We start from the raw sequence: 18,619 nt of genomic DNA, 5'->3' as shown, positions 1-18,619 counted from the left end.
AAAACAAATACAAAGAAAACCTGCCTTTATTTAGGCTATTAATCCAGTTAAAAGGAGAAAGGAGAAAACATGCTCTGAAAATTTACAGGCGTTTCAAAGGCTGCAGGAAATTCCTCAGTCGGTTGGCTACAAATTAAAACCTCCTTACACTAACTTCATGTGCCAACAATATGAGAATTAAAACGTCACATTCAATCTGATTTAAAGGCATATTGAAAAATGGATAAGCTTCAAAGTGTCAATTACAGAAAGATGTCAGTCTTCTTAATTAAATAAAGATTCGTCTAATTATTGGTTGGCTTACCTGTTAACGTTTACTAAGCATATTCATTACTTTGTATCAAATACCCTTTTGTTGTTGTTAATGTTGGTGGAAAAAACGCTTGACTAAAACACGTGAACTAGGCGGCTACATCTGTCCAGAGCCTGCATCTGTCGAGCAAACTCCTCTAACCAATCAGAAACCTCAAAACGCAGCAGGTGACTGAACGCGGAAGCGCATGTCTAGTGGACGCGCTGCAATCTATGCTTGATAAACTTCTTTATTCGATCACGCAACAGACACGTCCAAGTCGAGCAGCAGCTCAGCTGTCAGAGAGCTGAAGCTGTTCAATCAACAAACCCGGAATAACGAGAAACACACATTAAACTCCATATTTCACGTCATTTATCACATCTCCTGGTGAGTTACCAAATGGAAATGCTTGGTTAAATGCCTCGAATGTTACCAGTGAGAGGCAGAGGTTTATGTGGGCTTTATAAAAGGCTGTTAGCCAGTAACACTCTTATTATGTTGGATTCTGTGGCTTTAATACTTAATAAGTTACTCGTGTTTCAGGATTCACTCGATAAACTACCAGCTGGGCCTCTTCTTTAATTTTGAATGTCACTTCGCAATGTTAAGCAGGTGTTTTGTTTGTAAATTCTCATATGTCACGGTCTGTGTAAGTTGGTTCAGTGCTAATAAGCCTGGAAAGATGTGGCAGAAAAAGGTTGTTTGACTAAATTTCTATGAATACGCATAATAATTTAATTTAATGTATGTTGATAAGTTCTTTCTTTAGAAAAGTACTATAGTGGTAACATGGTACAATTATAACATATTAAATTGCATGGAGTTGACAGCATTTCTGACCTTTACTTTCAGTTATGGAGCAAGCAAAGCAAGAGGCATTTGATCAAGCCAGGCTGCAAGTGATCAAAGATGGGTACGAGAAGGCATTTGAGTGCATCAATAAAGGCCTGACCGAGGATGAGGCGGGCCACAACGCAGAGGCACTAAAACTGTACCGGCAAGGACGGCAGCACCTCCTCAGGGCTCTTAGTGTCCCTTCGCAGGGTGTAGAGTGCGTGGGTTCCTCCTGGGAAGCGGCTAGGCAGATGCAGCGCAAGATGCAGGAGACCCTCAACAACATCACCACCCGTCTAGCCATGCTGGGGACCACGCCAGACCCCAACGGAGTCTCGGATAGCAGCGCAGCCCCTCAGAAACTCTACCCTGAAGTCCCGAGGGTCAAGCCGGAGAGGCCAACTCCACCGCAGATGCTCCCTTCCAACGTTGCAGGGGCTTCAGGTGGGCCAGTTCCGGTCTCCCCAACTATGCAACCCAATATGTTAAGCGACCAGCCCCCTGAGTACACCCCTCAGGCCGCTGACGGACACCTGACCATTTCCTACGGCACCGACTCTGGCGAGCTCTCCTTGGTTGGCGATGAGTTCTACAGCCAAACGTCTAATTCCACACCCTCTCTTCAGAGTCTGGGGGAGGATGGGGAGGAACTCTTTTTCCTTCCTCAAGGAGTGCAGATCTTCTTCGTTACCCCTGAGGGGCAAGTGAGCGCTCCCTCTTACCCAGGGTACCTACGCATCGTAAAGTTCACCAATGAGTGCTCAGAGAGGATTCCAAACAGGCCACCTGCCTTCCTACAGGTAAGAAATCACAAGTACTGTTATTTAATTCCTCTTCATATGCCTGAAAGAGAGAATCTCACAAAGAAATGTGCAGGACATGTTTTTTCCCAATGGGGAATATATATATATAAATATATATACACGTGTGTGTGTGTGTGTTTGCGGAAAGAAAATTAAGCCTGTTTTAGGAACATTAAGTTGTTTTTTTCATTTATTTATTTTTCATTTTCATTATTTTCATGACAATTACAATATGCTCCCCAAATTCTCATTACTTGAATACGCAAAAATGTTATATGGATCTAATCTATATAATCCCCAAAATAAAAACACAACGACTGCCTCATAGACAACTGCCACATAAACTATAATGAAAAGACAACATAAATTCCAGGCCTGGTCCTCTGTCGTCTTCCACTGTCATCACTCCTCTTTTTTTCCTTCTGGAGCTCCTCCGTGGGAATTGAGACCGATGTTGGGTGCTGGTGGCGCTCACCGGCCTTATTCCATTCCCACGGCTCTCGGTCCTGCCCTGCTGCCGCATAGAATTTCTTATTTTTGTCTTTTCATTTTCTGGGTTAAATGTGACCCAGACACATTTTAGGCAAGTTTCGTGATATTCTACCAAAAACTGTTGCTTTGTGTGTGCTCTTTTCACCCATAGAGACTAGTAGATTTAGTAAATTCCAGGAATTTGGACATAATGGTCCAAGGAGGCTTGTTTCAAGTCATGGTGCCTGTAACCTACTTTCACAACATTTTGTCTGGCTCTAAAACTCCCTTCACTTTTGAGATGGTGTTGTTTTAAATAAAGGCTGACCTCATCTGTTGTTTTTTAATGGTGTCATGTGAGTGTATGCTCACTGCTAATATCCAATAAGCTTTCACTGAGTGACATCATCCTGGGACAGCCCCAGTTATCTGGTGGAGCGGTGTTACAGAATGAGCTTTATGACTTGGTAGTATTTTTTTGAAATGAGAGACAATATAAACAACACAATATGAGACGAGTTTACACTTGAACCCTGCTGTTGTTTGTGATAACGGTTGATAATATGCCTAATGTAAATTCATAATTCAAAACATTAGGTAATTGTATGGAAGTCAGAAAATTGAGTATTAATATGTAAGCCTTGCATGACTTCTGGACCCTTGGCCCAAAGATTCTAACGTCCTAAAGTAAACTGTATCATCTCTCCACATGGACATTGAGGTCATATATTAGCTGTGTCATGAAGCTGAATAAAGAGCCTCCAGTTGCTGCGCTTTAGGCTTTGACGGTAATCCAATTTAATGCTAGCAGTCATGAGGACACGACGAATGAATCTAACTGCAGAGCTGTCCACCATTTCAACTTGAAGGAAATCCAGACCTGAACTTTAGATTCTGGTCCTCCCTAGAAATACAAGGGGCAATTTCCATTTATAACTTTGCACCAGATAACAAGTTAACCCTTTACAAATCTAAAGAAAAGATATTGTCAGTCAGCAGCTGGATGAGAAACAACAAGGGTTTTTTTTCTTTCTTTTTTTTTCTTCTTTTCTCGTAGCTCTACAATAGTCTGCAATATCAGGTCACTACAGGTCTCATAAAACCAAGACAGTACTTTAAAAGCGCTACTTTAAAAGAATATTTATTTAAATTAATATATTAAATCATAAAAGTGATTCCCATACTTTTGATAAAGATTTAGATTTTTATCGTTTGGTCTGTAAAGTAAGGCTTTTAAAATCACTATTTTAAGGCAATATTAATATTAGTTTAAGGAAAATATTAAAATAAGACATATGATTTGTATATTTTTGATAAATCATTTATATGAATTATTCAGTAGGAATTTGTATGATTTGATCTGTCTACTATAAATCATTCTTTTGAGGTGGGACGATATATCTGGTAATGAGTATGTCCCAATAAGAAGGACATGTTCTTGGGTCAACATCGTCATGCTCACAACTTTTTATTGCCCGCATATTTGGGTGGCTTTTGGGTAAGGGCCAACATTACGACACATTCATATCAGCCTGCCAGTAGCTGCCCTTTGATTGTATGGATAGTTTAAAAGTTAAAACTGTTCTAATTTCAGGTTTGTGACTGGCTTTACCCATTGATGGCCTCTGACTCCCCAGTCCTGCTGTGCAACACTGGGGTCTACATGTTCCCTGACATGATGGCTCCCAACCCGGGCTCGTATGTTGGGGTGGTCCTTTCTTCCGAGCTTCCCCAGAAGGAACGTGAACTATTCCAGAATGTACTTTCTCAGTTGACTGACCTGCGTGTCCAGGTGAGCTGTCCCTGTGTCCCCTCAGGTCCCACCTCAGAAACACAGGGGTCAGCTGTGGCTTCAGAGCAGGTGTGGTTGCGCAACATCGTCTCAAACTTTGTGTTTGTCACTGACTCAATCTCTGCTGCTTTGAATATTAATTCCAGTATCTCACTTGTTGGTCCCTCTATTTGGTATTTTTTGAGTTTTTCTTTTTTTCTTCAGAACAGACTAGAATCAAGAATTTTACACTGTGGTAACATTTTTATGTATTTTAGATGCATAATGTTCACACCCTTTAAGTGCATGTGTTTGGAATGGCCTTTAAATCAGATTTTTGCATGTTACTTGCATTGGGCACATATCATTGCACCTGCCTGCCTCATTAACCCTTTACTATCTTCACAGATTTCAGGTGTATTTGAGAGTTTAAAAGATATATATAAGGTACTAAAGCATTGCAGGACCACTGAATGACAAGTGCATTTGGGTTGTGTATATTTATGCTATAAATAACAACACATCGGGGTGATCTTTAAGGATCACATTGGAGTGCTTGACTTAAAAGTGCACTAACTAAGTTTTACAACCAACGCACCTTTGTCAAATATGTTTAAAATGTACCCCTTACATACGAGAAAGACTCCAGGCACATTAATGGCCAGTACTAATATGGATAGATAGATTTCCTAGAATTACATTATTACTAGATATAAAAAATACTTTCAAGTTGTTTGTTGTGCTGAATGGAACTACTGTATCTTTTATCATTTAATGCACTTGACAGTTCTTGTGGTCCTTACAATGCTTCTATGTTTACTGCTGCTTGCACTGCTGTTACACAGATATTCAAGACTGTTCTTACACCTTTGGCTTTGGGTATTATGTTCATTATTCATGAAATAGTGAGCCGGCTTGGCTTGCGCTTTTTATCTGGCACACTCCCCTGCGGTTCCATGGATTGAGAGCATACATGAGAAGGAGAATTAATTAGCTGTAATGCTCTTAGCAAACCAAGAACACCTTTGTTTCCCTTCTCACCACAGGATAGTTGTCGACGAGAGCGCAGCCAAGTGTAACAGTAGCTCACCCGCATCATTCTTCTTTGTCTTTTAAATTCAGTTGCTTTATAATGAGTCATAGTCCTATTCTTGTGGTTATGCGAGTCATAATGAAAAAAAACATCATAATGCTTTTAGAAGTCATTTCACAGAGCAGCTGCTGCTGAGTTTGGAACCAAGTGCCGCTGTTCCCTGTAAAGGACGGGGCGATGACAAACACCCCCATTGTTGTGGAAATAACAGGTTGTTGTAGCAGACCATGCTGACTCACTGGCTCAAGTGTTTAGAGACAACAAAGGTTTTTTTTTGGCAAAGTGGGATAAATCTGGAAGCATTCCCTCCTTGTGTCATTCACAATACTGGCTTATGTCCATATAGTCATCCTACAAGTCACCATTTGCTTTTAGTGATTGCTTGAGCCTGGTTCTGCACTCTTTATGATGCTCTGTTTTAACTGTTGCCCGCTATCCTGTGTCTCCAAGGCATCAGATGGCGCAGCCGATACCATTAACCTGGGTCAGAAGGTGCCGATGGGCCCTTCTGCAGCTGAAGCATCACCCTCTGCTGCTGAGGAGGACATGGTTCTTCCTGAATGGAGCGAGAAGGTGGCTCAGGGGATCCTGACTGGTAAGCCGGGGGGTCTGATCTCCCTAAAGAAGGCTCGAATAAAAATAATGAATGAAACATATTTAACATGTTTGGGGTTGTTAAAGAAATATCTTATGCTCACCAAAGCTGCGTTTTATTTTGATCTAAAATACAGTAAAAACAGTCATTTTGTGAAATATTATTAGGATTTCAAATATTTTATTATTTTATTATAAGTATTTTATAAGGAACAAGTAATTTATTCCTGTGATGTCAAAGCTGTATTTTCAGCATCATTACTCCAGTCTTCAGTGTCACGAGCCTTCAGAAATCATTCTAATACAATGATTTGATGCTCATGAACATTATTAATGTTAAAATTAGTTGCGCCTATTTATATATACATTGTGTATATATATATATATAATATGATATTATTATTATTATTATTAAATGAATTTAACGTTCAAAATAACAGCATTTATTTCAAAATAAAAATATTTTGTAATATTATAAATATATTTGTCACTTTGGATTATTAATTGTATCCTTACGGAATAAAAGTATTTTATTTAAAAATGTGTTGAAAAGTAGAGTATCTTCAAATCAGTTTTTACAGTATTCTAATTCAACAGCTTTTTCAAATGTCTTAAGTAAAAACTTATATTTATATATTGCTTATATAACTTATATTTTCACCAGATGCCAAATAGACACATGTAAACAGAAGTTATGCCTATGATTTTTATGCCCATTATTAAACAATACATTGAGAAAACATAAATACTGTCATTGTTTATCACTTTGTGGATTTAGAAATCATAAACTTCCCCCTGGTTTCACAGAAAAGGCATATTTGAGCTGTTTTAACTGAAAGCAACTTGTACTGGCATATCTTAAAATATGTCACTGCCGTTGTTTTGTCTCAAGAAAGATGCACACCAGTTTTTTTTTCTAAGGCAAGTTTATAAAAGCCATTTAAATGTCCTACTGTAATTGAACTAAGGCCTAATCCTGGTTTAGTCTAAGCCCTTTCTGTGAAACCGGGCCCTAGTGTTTTAAGCATTTAGGACAGTTGGTTAATTGTCCAACTATTTGTGTTGTGCTAGAAGAACCTAAACAGTTGTTGCCACCAAAAATACTTATAGAAAGTCCTTAAAAAAAGAAATGTCCGATAAAAGAGACAGGAAACACTTTATAATGTACAGTATTTAAAGCAGCGTAGTCAGTTTACTTCTTGAAATATATCGACAGGGGCTTCATGGCTGAGCTGGGGGTTGGTGAAGGGGGCGGAGTACACGGGGAAAGCCATACATAAAGGAGCATCCAAACTACGAGACCACATCACTCCAGAGGACAAACCAGCCCAAGTCAGCCCCACGGTAACCAGGAGCCTCCATGTGGCCAAACAGGCCACAGGAGGAGCAGTAAAAGTCAGCCAGTTCCTTGGTAAGGAAGGCTTTATCAATTCACCATTACTATCTTTGGGAATTCCTCATTTTGTTGATAATAGTCAATAAATATGAGATGCACTTAATTTACTGTGGAGGATTTGAGCAAAAAAACATGTTCTGTACTGTTGTAGTGGATGGACTGTGCACTGTTGCTGGATATGCTGGCCGAGAGCTGGCACCCCATGTGAAGAAACACGGAGGGAAGCTAATCCCAGAGTCTCTGAAGAAAGACAGGGATGGACGCTCCAATATTGACGGTGCCATGGTGGTTGCAGCAAGTGGAGTTCAAGGTGAAGTGAATCATTCAACCCAGAAATGATGCTCTTCTTTGCTGTTTTCGGTCACATACATTTACTTTACTCACTGTTTATTTATGTTCTGTCAGACTCTTTCCTTCCAAAGCAACTACAATTACATTATAGACGTTATTGATCAGACAGTTGATGTGATTTGTCAAGTTAGTTACCCTGGAGCAAATTAAGCAAGCCAAGTGATTCATTAGATTTGTTTTAAATACCGACAGTAAATGATAGTCATTGAAATGGTAAATACCAAGACTAAGGTTGCAAACATACATTTATTACAAAAGTTAAATGCTGCCAGTGCTACAGTAAATGTGCTTATCACATTACACTACCATTCAAAAGTTTTTTTTTATGTTTTTGAAACAAGCCTCTATACTTTTGTCAGGATTTGCAACGATGTGGACGGGGTTGGAGGTTGCAGCAAAGAACATTGCAAAGAGTGTTGCTGCTGAGACGGTTACCACGGTAAAACATAAGTAAGTACAGTAACTCCACAAGGTTCTCAGATCATTTCACCTGCTTTTAGGTTGATCATGCCAATGTTTTAACTTTCTGCATTTGCAGTTGCTCACCAGTAACTTTGATCAGAAAAATAAACTGCACTCACACTAGTTTCTTCCATGTATTTGTTTACAGATTTAGGGGTCTGGGGAACATTTCAGACACCCCAATTGAAAACAAGTAGAACTTTTTTTCCCTGCACCCTGTAAAATGGCCTTAATTAATGGTCAGGAGCATGGCTGAAGCTTATGGATGTGTCTGAATCAGTCAGCTCTTGCACGCAATGCTAATGATCTATTGGACATGATAACATCACGTCCGTTGGCATCCTGTGCTGCTTTGCACACTGATCCATAGCTCAGAGATGGAATGAATATCTTTTTCTAACAGCCAAAAGTAATTCATCTCATTGCTTCGTTTTTCTTAACTTTTGAACCCTTTTAATTATGACTTTCATTATGCCGTTGGATCAGCAGAAGGTTTTACCGGGTTGGATCGGATGGCAAACATAATCACAATTCGACCAAGATGTACAGTATACAGTATACACACTACTGTTCGTAAGTTTATGGTCAGTGAGTTTTAAAAAAATAAATTAATACTTTGGAGCAAGGATGCATTAAATTGATCAAAAGTGACAGTAAAGACATAATTTATATTTCAAATAAATGCTCTTTTTGATCAAAGAATCCTGGAAAAAAAGTATCACTGTTTTCACAAAAATATGAACTGTTTTCAACATTTGATATTAATAAGAAATCTTTAAGCACCACATTTCTGAAGGATCATGTGGCACTGAAGACTGATGGCAAAACTGAATTTTCAGCTTCATTACTCCAAAGGAATAAATTACATTTTAAAAGGTTAACAGCAAAATATTTAATAATATTTCACAATATTACTGCATGTAATTTTGTTCAAATAAACACCGCTTTGGTGAACATACATACAATCTTACTGACCTCAAACTTTTGAACAATGTCTAAATCCTCTTATACTGTACTAATAAGTTTAATCTTTCCAATAATTAAAAGTGGGAAATAATTGGTGATATAGCTCATATAAGATCATATACAGTTCGTTTGTTTTATATCTTTTTTTTTTGTTAACAACCATCCTTCCCTTTCTAACTGTGCTTAAAAGTAATGGCCATTTTCATTTAGACCTTTGCTCATTAAAACATAATAAACATTTGTATGCCACCTGTAGGATTAATTTGACATTTTAAATCAGATAATTTTTCTCTAGAGAAATAACTGAATCCCTGCATGTATGTTTAACTGCTTTGCTCTGCATTTGGTACTCTCCATCTCCTAAAGCTTATTTTTCAATCACCTCTTTCATCACCCCATCCTCTCTTTTACTTAATCTGGGTTGTCTATAATCAAGGTATGGGGCAGAAGCGGGCCAGGCCACAGACCATGCTGTCAACTCAGCCATCAATGTGGGCGTCACCGCTTTCAATATCGACAACCTGGGGATCAAGGCAATGGTCAAGAAGACCGGCAAAGAGACTGCCCATGCCATTCTGGCTGACTATAAAGTCAAAGAGCCAGACAGTCAAGTTGAGAAACATAAAGACCAAAAGTAGCGTTTTAGATTCAAACCTCTCGTTTCAGGTGTCCATTTTTAAGAGCAAACCAAAAGTCATGCTTTCAAAAAAAGATTGAAGAAGTGAATGGATCGTTGTCCGTGTGCTTTTGTTGTTATTTGTATGCGACTGACACTGAATTCCAAAGGCCTCACTACAGTAAATACAGTTAATTGTGCTGTCATGTTTACTATTTTCACTGGTTAAACTGTAAATGCAAGTCAAAAATTCCCTTTACAAGTTGACTGACTGACTGCCCTGCCTGCCGGACAAAATTCCTGACCATGCCTTACACTTCACCAGCAATGTAAACTCAACATATCACCAATGAACTCACAGATCCATTGTTTAGATGGATCATATTTACGTAAATGTCAGTAGTTTTGCGCGGTTTGTGTCTTATAAATGGACCCTTAAAGCAAAGTGCAAGCCAAAGGTGGAATTTATGATTTTCCCATAGAGCCTTAACAAATATAATATTCTTATATTTAAGATGAAATCTATATCTAAGCTTTAATATATATGCTAAGAATGCTTTATGGTAGTTGTTTTTTATCTGCAGACCTGTTTGCTCTTGGTACTTTCAGGGTTTTTTATGTTTTAAAATATTAAAACGCACTTTAACCCTTGCTAGGAACAGACACGAATATTTCTTGAGGATGATGGCTGCTAGGTATTCTTGTGGAAAATAGTGCAATAAAAATATAATTGCACATGGAGTTGGATTAAGATATTGATGTCAGATATTAGAAATCTGATTAAAATAAGACTTTTTGGGAAATGTTTAAAATCTAGTAATTTTAAAGTATATATTTTAATAACATTTTAAGTTAAAGAGGCTTATATTTAATATAAACTGCAACATGTCATATATATGGAGTTCTCCCACTGTAGATATTGACCACTCATAAAACATCTCTATGCAGTTGTCGTTTTTTCTCATTAAAATAATGGCTGCACTTTTTCCTTTTTTTAACTTGACTATAGAAAAATATATAAATGTTACCTTGAACTGTAATGACATTTCACTGTAAGCATTAACAAACGTGTTAATTCTACGTGTATGTCTTTACAAAATATTTGTCTCATTTCGAATCGATGTATTGACACCAAAAATAATGTGTAAGCATTATTTAAGTTTAACCACAAGTCTAGATTTGCTCAATGACTGAATCTAATAGCCTATGGTTATCTGACATAATAAATTAAACATTTAAAACATATTGTTTTGTATGTACTCTAATTTAAACACAGTGTGATGTTCTTTGTGTTGGAATAATTGCTTTGAATGGATTGATTCATAGACCTACTGTAGGCAAGACACTAGATGAGGTCAAACTATAGCTTGATCAAAGTGCCCTGAAACGGCAGCATTAAACTTCCTTTCATTACATATAAACTGCACAAAATATTGTTTTCTCTATGTATAAATATTTCCTTTTGGCCTCCCTGTTCACATCTAAACTGCATACATAATCTTGTATCCAGTGAGATATTATTGCTGCTTTTTTCAGATGAATTGAATTTTAAGTGAATACTGCCATCTAGTGTCACATTTTGTAAATTGTACCAGCTCACTGAAAGAAAAGTTGCAACTGTTCTTATGACTGATACAAGGTAGCTACATATGTAGCAAATTAACTTTCTCTACCCATATTTAGATAAAACTCCAGCAAAAGTCACATGTAGGTTTTGACTTGATGTTAGCTTCTACAGATATTTAAAATGGGGTTGTTTTTAGACATCACATTTATTATTACTATCATTTTTTAATGTTGTGAATGTCAGTTGATGTCCTGGAGGTCTTAGTTTGAGGTGAATTTCATCCACTTTTAAAGAAAAATATACAAAAATAAACGAATAAAATTAGACTTAAATTAAAAAGTAGTATATCATTAAATAGTAAATATTTATACTAATAGTAATTTTAGTCACTTAGGCAATACAAATAGTAAAATGTTATTATTTATAAATGTCTATTAATATTTCAAATATATTTAACATAATATGATATAATATTACATCTTTATAAAAATTTGTAATTTTTACACTTAAATCTACAAATATATTACAAAGTCATTGTAAAAATATATTGTAGGCCTATATAATATGGTTTGTGTTTGGCATTTCGGTCGTAAGTAATTCCAAAATAATTATTTCCTGCAGTAGGTTTAGGTTATAAATAAAAATAAAATAACAAATATGCAAACAACTAATATCCAAATCATGACCAGGCGTCTCTTGATCGTAAGCTACTGTTATGAAAAATAACTGGTTCTAGTGTAACGTTCATACGGTTCTCATTGGTGCAATAAATGATCTACCTTAAGCGTACGGGTGTGAAACATGAGGAATCATATCAAAGGTCATATGCTATCATAGCTCATTTATTTAAATGTAGGCAATACGACCGTTTGAATAGAGCTTGTACCATTGGAGTGTGTCTGCCGGACAGAAGCTGTGCTCCCCTCCCCACCCACGAGGACCCGCATTTTAAACTGTCTGTAGGCAGCTCACTAGGTTTTGAAACACAGCCCTGCTCGCTCGTATTCATTCATTGAGGGATTTATTTCTCCATGAATACGACAAAGACTGCCAGTCTCTCTGCAATGCATTAGAGGGGCAGAGAGACACCGGCTGCAGCCCATCCCATCACCAGCATCCTCTGGAAGAGATGACAAGCCATTAGATGTGTGCTTTCATATCGACTGTGCTCATCGGATAGCTACACGCGCACAAGTAAGATGACTATTTTTTTGTCTTTGAAGCAAGATGCACCATATCAGACATCGCACAATTAGATTTATTAGTGCATTAATATCGCTTTTTAATTGATGAATCGCGAATTCTTCATTGTGCTTATACCCTTTGGGCGTGTTTAAATAACTTGCAATAGTATGAATTATTAAAACATCGTGTTATATAATTTTAATACTTTAATGTTTATTGTTAAAAACACAAATGGAACATTTTTATAAATTATTTAATTTGATTAAATTATAGGCCTATTTTGTCAGTTTGATAAGCAAACGGAAATGTACATTTCCAGCAGGTTATTTAGCCGTTATCTATCTATCTAGCCTAAAATGCATTTTATTGTATTAACAAGCATATTCAAAAGAAGAAGAAGAGAGAAAAAAAGCTTTGTAGCCTAATAAATGCAATTTTAATTTGAACATGACTCATCTACGCAACCCACATTTTCCCACACAATTTTCCATAGCCATACAACTACAGTCCCGGGTGTTGACATGGAGCTGGAGCATTTCGACGAACGGGACAAAGCACAAAGATACAGCCGCGCTGGTTCACGGGCGAACGGCCTCCCGAGCCCCACGCACAGCGCCCACTGCAGCCTGTACCGAACCCGCACCTTACAGGCTCTGAGCTCCGAGAAGAAAGCCAAGAAAGTCCGCTTCTACCGCAATGGAGACCGGTACTTTAAAGGGATTGTGTACGCTATCTCCAACGACAGATTCAGGTCTTTCGACGCTCTGCTCGCAGACCTCACCCGCTCCCTATCAGATAATGTAAATCTGCCTCAGGGGGTCCGGACCATTTATGCCATTGACGGGTCGAAAATGACCAGCATGGAGCAGCTGGTGGAAGGTGGGTGTCAGTAACCTATCCAGGTCTAGGGACACCAGAATATTTTGTTTCTTGTTCAGTTTGAGGCACATGGTGGTGTTCATCACGTGTGTAGATTGTTTAGGTTATACATGCCTATTCTCCATATGAGGACATCATGTTTAACCTATTTACTGTCACCTCCTTTTTGAACATTGATCTAAACTTAGATGGTGTGTAAGTCATGAATTATACAGACATAATGTCTCTCATTAGATTATTGCAGAAATGAAAGCAGCTTCTAAAAATGAAAGTGTACAAAAAAAAAACGTTTAAGCTTACTGCAAATCAAATGTAGCACAATCAAAATTTGATACAAAATATATATTTTACAACATAATTTGGACTCTAAAATTGCTAGAAAATCAAAACTACATGTCTAACAAAGTAGCCTACTGTTTCCATGGTAAAGCAATGTCCAATTTAAAAACGGTTTTCACAGGAAAAGTTTTTTGAGTGTTTAAGATTTCGAATTTAGCTGGTGTATTGCTGGTCCTAGATGGCCTACAAGCTTGCACAAGGAAATGATCAGCTTCGGCCAGCTAATGGACATCTAGAAACCAGTTACTACCTTAAAACTAGACTTTCCAGTGGTGCATTATCATCTTTTTAAAGCAATGAGGAAACTGAACATTTTTAAAGTGCTTTTGTCCGTTTTAATTAACTTATACCTCATGCTCTGTTGTGAATGACAGTAATAATGTCAGTATACTATGAAAGTAGTTATTTTGGAATTAACCTTTATTTTCCTTCAGTTCTTTTCATATGTTCCTCTGACCTAATCAAAACCCATTGGTGCATTATCATCTTTTTAAAGCAATGAGGAAACTGAACATTTTTAAAGTGCTTTTGTCCGTTTTAATTAACTTATACCTCATGCCATGAGGTATAAGTTAATTAAAACGGACAAAAGCACTTTAAAAATGTTCAGTTTCCTCATTGCTTTAAAAAGACGATAATGCACCAATCAAGCTCTGTTGTGAATGACAGTAATAATGTCAGTATACTATGAAAGTAGTTATTTTGGAATTAACCTTTATTTTCCTTCAGTTCTTTTCATATGTTCCTCTGACCTAATCAAAACCCATTAAGCACATAATATATCGTATGTGTGCAACAATTAGATAATCTACTATGTGAAAAGTCATTGTATTATTTACTTGTGTTTATATCCAGGGTCTCTGACTCCACAAACAGAGCATGGGTTGTAGCCTAGTCCTGAACAAGGATCAAGCTTGTATTGTCTGTGAGCAGATAGTGATACCAGAGTGCCCTGTGATTTAAACCGATAATCACGTTAAAATGCTCATCAATATTTAACAGCTTCTTCATCTCCATACCACTCCCTTTCTCTCAATGTTGACCAATAAATCAAGCATGAGAGCTGAAATCATTAAATATAAGTTGGTCCTTGAATTATGTGTTAAATGACTCTGATTTGATTATAGCAGTGGTATCTCTAGTGCTTTTCTCTAGGCCACCCAACCATTCATTCATTCGTTCATTCTGACTGATGGCAGAATGAGAATGAATGTAAATGAGGGAGTTGGAGGTTATTTCAGTCTCAGCTGGGCACTTACTTAACCTTCACCGTGTGACCTCTCCGTCATTATGGACTATACTTTTTAGGAGCTTAAATGTCTATTGACTGTCTTAACTCACATGTATGAAATTTCTTCTGTGTGCCCTCATGATACTAAACATAGGATAGCCTCGTTATAGGCATAGTTTACCCAATAATACAATTATGGGTTACACTTTATTTGAAGGTGATGTAGTTACATTGTACTTACTCAAATAAGTATGGACTAATATTAATAAACTACATGTACTTACTATAGAGTTACTGTTAGGGTTTGGTTTAAGAATATGGTTAATCAAAGCAGAAGAAAGAAATACATACGAAAGTGGTTCATACAAGTTTTCCGAAGCCAGACAAAAGCTTTTTATGATGAACAAACCAAGATTTAAGTCAATACTCTTAAAAATAAAGGTTCTTTATTGGCGTCTACAGTCCAATGAAGAACCTGTCCATCCATGGAACATTCCCTTGCAATAAAGGTTATTTCTTTCTTCACACTAAGATGGTTCTTTTAATAGTTCTTTTAAGAAAGGTTCTTTGGGGAACCAAATATGGTTCTTTTATGGCATCGCTGCGAAAACCACCTTTTGAAACCTTTATTTTGAAGGATGTTCATAAGTTTTAATGAGAGAATTATCAATGCCTGATTCATGAATAAAAAGAGTAAAAAAATATGTTCTGTGAATCTTGTTGAAGCGGTTCAGAAAACCAGTCTGCATGATTCCTTTAGAAATCTGATTAGGTTCTCACTGATTATTTCTGTTATTTTATTTTGTATCACAGGGGAGAGCTATGTCTGTGGATCAATTGAGCCTTACAAGAAGTTGGAATACACTAAGAATGTCAACCCCAACTGGTCGGTCAACGCCAAGACCGTTGGATCAGCACGAGCGCCCTCCTCTCTGGGCAGCGCCAAGGGTGGGTCTATAGAAATCAAGGATAACAAGGATTTCATCCGGCCCAAACTGGTCACCATAATCCGCAGCGGGGTGAAGCCTCGGAAGGCCGTGCGCATCCTTCTCAACAAGAAGACGGCCCACTCGTTTGAGCAGGTTCTCACAGATATCACAGATGCCATCAAACTGGACTCTGGAGTGGTCAAGAGGCTTTATACGGTGGATGGTAAACTGGTAGGTACAGTGGGCATGTCATTTAAGTTGATAATTCAGCTTTTGTATTGGATGCATGCAGCAGTAATGATACTATTGTTTGGTTGAAAGTACTATTTGAATAGATCAGTGGATGCGCTATATAAGCAAAAGTCTTTATTTGTCAGAAGCCAATGGATCAGGAGATGCTTGTGGTTCAGAAATACAGCTTTAATTTAATTCACATCAGCTTTAAATAAAGCAAAGTTAGTATCTTGAGTCTAACCTTGGTTACTCAAACAAGATGTTTTTTTTAGTGTCCTGGTTTCCTTAAAGGTAAATGCGTCATCATCTCAAAGGGGTCACTCTGATCTACTCATAGACTGCCATTCGGGCTCATTGGAAAGTGGTGTCCTTACTCTTTCCCTCTTCAGTGCCCTGCTTTTTTCTTTATTTATTTGGTGAAAACAGTTGCTAGAGCTCTCTATGTTTGTGTTAGTAAAAGTTGGTGGTTATGAGACCAATTTTTTATGTTAAATGCTGGGCCTACTTTCAAACGTTATTCCCTTTGGGACTTTTTTCAAACAAACACGAAGAACTGTAGATAAGATGCTCTCTGCTTTAGAGTGTGGTGTGGTGTGGAGAATACTTTTTTGTTGTTTTGGTTCAGTGTTATTTTAGGATTATCTAGATACCATTATAGTAATCATTAATGTTTTGAATGAGCTTGTATTGTTATATTTTCAGTTTTTTTATTTTAGTTGTAGTTTTAGTAATTTTCTTATGTTACTTTTTATTTCTATTTAGCTTTAATTTATTTTTATTTTTAGTATTTTAGTACTTTAGTACTAGCAAAATTTTACATTTTTAAGTTAAATCTTTTCATCTATCATACTAATGTTTTATTGTATTTCAGCTTAATTTCAATTAGTTTTAGTTAACAATATTATATTAACAACACAATTAAATATTAAGACTTGCAGTACATTTTTACTATAGGGATGATCTGTTTGGTATGGAAGCTTGTTTCCACCATGGAATAAAAAAAAAGTAATTGCGACTTTTTTTCTATTTTCTCTCTGAATTGCAAGTTTATATCTTGCAATTTGCAGTTATCTCAAATTTGAATTTTTTTTGAAAATTTGCATTTATATTACGCAATTCTCAGTTAGAATTAGAGGAAAAAAGACAATTGCGAGATATAAATTCGTAATTACAAGAAATCAAGTCAGAATTTTGAGAGATAAACTCGCAATTATGAGGAGAAAACATAATTATTTTAAAAAGTTGCAATTAGCTTTACTTTTATTACCTTTGCAAAAAAAAAAAAAAAAAAATCTGTGTCGAAAACAAGCTTCTATAAATTGGAGCAACGTGTGGTTAAATGTTTTACTTCTGGGCACAAGAGTCAAAGTTCTCTTCTGCACTCTGATCCTGCAGCTTCACAAGCTCATACACTCACCTAAAGGATTATTAGGAACACCTGTTCAATTTCTCATTAATGCAATTATCTAATCAACCAATCACATGGCAGTTGCTTCAATGCATTTAGGGGTGTGGTCCTGGTCAAGACAATCTCCTGAACTCCAAACTGAATGTCAGAATGGGAAAGAAAGGTGATTTAAGCAATTTTGAGCGTGCATGGTTGAGTATTTCACAATCTGCTCAGTTACTGGGATTTTCACACACAACCATTTCTAGGGTTTACAAAGAATGGTGTGAAAAGGGAAAAACATCCAGTATGCGGCAGTCCTGTGTGCGAAAATGCCTTGTTGATGCTAGAGGTCAGAGGAGAATGGGCCGACTGATTCAAGCTGATAGAAGAGCAACTTTGACTGAAATAACCACTCGTTACAACCGAGGTATGCAGCAAAGCATTTGTGAAGCCACAACACGCACAACCTTGAGGCGGATGGGCTACAACAGCAGAAGACCCCACCGGGTACCACTTATCTCCACTACAAATAGGAAAAAGAGGCTACAATTTGCAAGAGCTCACCAAAATTGGACAGTTGAAGACTGGAAAAATGTTGCCTGGTCTGACGAGTCTCGATTTCTGTTGAGACATTCAGATGGTAGAGTCAGAATTTGGCGTAAACAGAATGAGAACATGGATCCATCATGCCTTGTTACCACTGTGCAGGCTGGTGGTGGTGGTGTAATGGTGTGGGGGATGTTTTCTTGGCACACTTTAGGCCCCTTAGTGCCAATTGGGCATCGTTTAAATGCCACGGCCTACCTGAGCATTGTTTCTGACCATGTCCATCCCTTTATGGCCACCATCCTCTGATGGCTACTTCCAGCAGGATAATGCACCATGTCACAAAGCTCGAATCATTTCAAATTGGTTTCTTGAACATGACAATGAGTTCACTGTACTAAAATGGCCCCCACAGTCACCAGATCTCAACCCAATAGAGCATCTTTGGGATGTGGTGGAACGGGAGCTTCGTGCCCTGGATGTGCATCCCACAAATCTCCATCAACTGCAAGATGCTATCCTATCAATATGGGCCAACATTTCTAAAGAATGCTTTCTGCACCTTGTTGAATCAATGCCACGTAGAATGAAGGCAGTTCTGAAGGCGAAAGGGGGTCAAACACAGTATTAGTATGGTGTTCCTAATAATCCTTTAGGTGAGTGTATA

At 37.4% G+C, this 18,619-nt stretch overlaps 2 protein-coding genes across 7 annotated transcripts in view; both read left to right on the top strand.

The window, feature by feature from the left end:
* The first annotated feature begins 514 nt into the window (after positions 1-514).
* spartb (spartin b) lies at positions 515-10,354 on the top strand. Of its 4 annotated transcripts, none has more exons than XM_056271960.1 (8): positions 515-682; positions 1,148-1,929; positions 3,998-4,264; positions 5,718-5,862; positions 7,078-7,272; positions 7,409-7,567; positions 7,968-8,058; positions 8,219-8,820. In XM_056271960.1, exons 2-8 carry the CDS (start codon positions 1,150-1,152, stop codon positions 8,265-8,267), a joined length of 1,686 nt encoding a protein of 561 aa, XP_056127935.1. In that variant the 5' UTR covers positions 515-682; positions 1,148-1,149; the 3' UTR covers positions 8,268-8,820. The 4 variants fall into 4 exon arrangements, with proteins under 4 accessions (XP_056127935.1, XP_056127933.1, XP_056127936.1 ...); XM_056271958.1 differs by lacking the exon at positions 8,219-8,820 and adding an exon at positions 9,473-10,354 and having other exon boundaries at positions 517-682; XM_056271961.1 differs by having other exon boundaries at positions 517-682; positions 3,998-4,195.
* A 2,026-nt stretch (positions 10,355-12,380) lies between these two features.
* dclk1b (doublecortin-like kinase 1b) overlaps positions 12,381-18,619 on the top strand; it is a 43,158-nt gene continuing 36,919 nt past the window's right edge. For all 3 annotated transcript variants that reach the window (XM_056271953.1, XM_056271952.1, XM_056271954.1), the window contains exons 1-3: positions 12,381-12,422; positions 12,910-13,283; positions 15,667-16,013. In XM_056271953.1, the coding sequence (XP_056127928.1) occupies positions 12,926-13,283; positions 15,667-16,013 (705 nt within the window). In that variant the 5' untranslated portion in view covers positions 12,381-12,422; positions 12,910-12,925. The remainder of the gene's footprint in view (positions 12,423-12,909; positions 13,284-15,666; positions 16,014-18,619) is intronic.

The sequence above is a fragment of the Rhinichthys klamathensis genome, unplaced genomic scaffold (assembly GCF_029890125.1).
Source record: "Rhinichthys klamathensis goyatoka isolate OS25496 unplaced genomic scaffold, OSU_Roscu_1.1 h1tg000329l_1, whole genome shotgun sequence".
Lineage (NCBI taxonomy): Eukaryota > Metazoa > Chordata > Actinopteri > Cypriniformes > Leuciscidae > Rhinichthys > Rhinichthys klamathensis.
This window is presented reverse-complemented; position numbering and strand designations above follow the sequence as displayed.

Bases quoted from the DNA above. Each gene is read 5' to 3' on its own strand.
- spartb (XM_056271958.1), top strand. From the start codon at position 1,150: ATGGAGCAAGCAAAGCAAGAGGCATTTGATCAAGCCAGGCTGCAAGTG. The intron at 1,930-3,997 runs GTAAGAAATCAC...TTCTAATTTCAG, and splicing joins GGCCACCTGCCTTCCTACAG to GTTTGTGACTGGCTTTACCC. The intron at 8,059-9,472 runs GTAAGTACAGTA...TCTATAATCAAG, and splicing joins GTTACCACGGTAAAACATAA to GTATGGGGCAGAAGCGGGCC.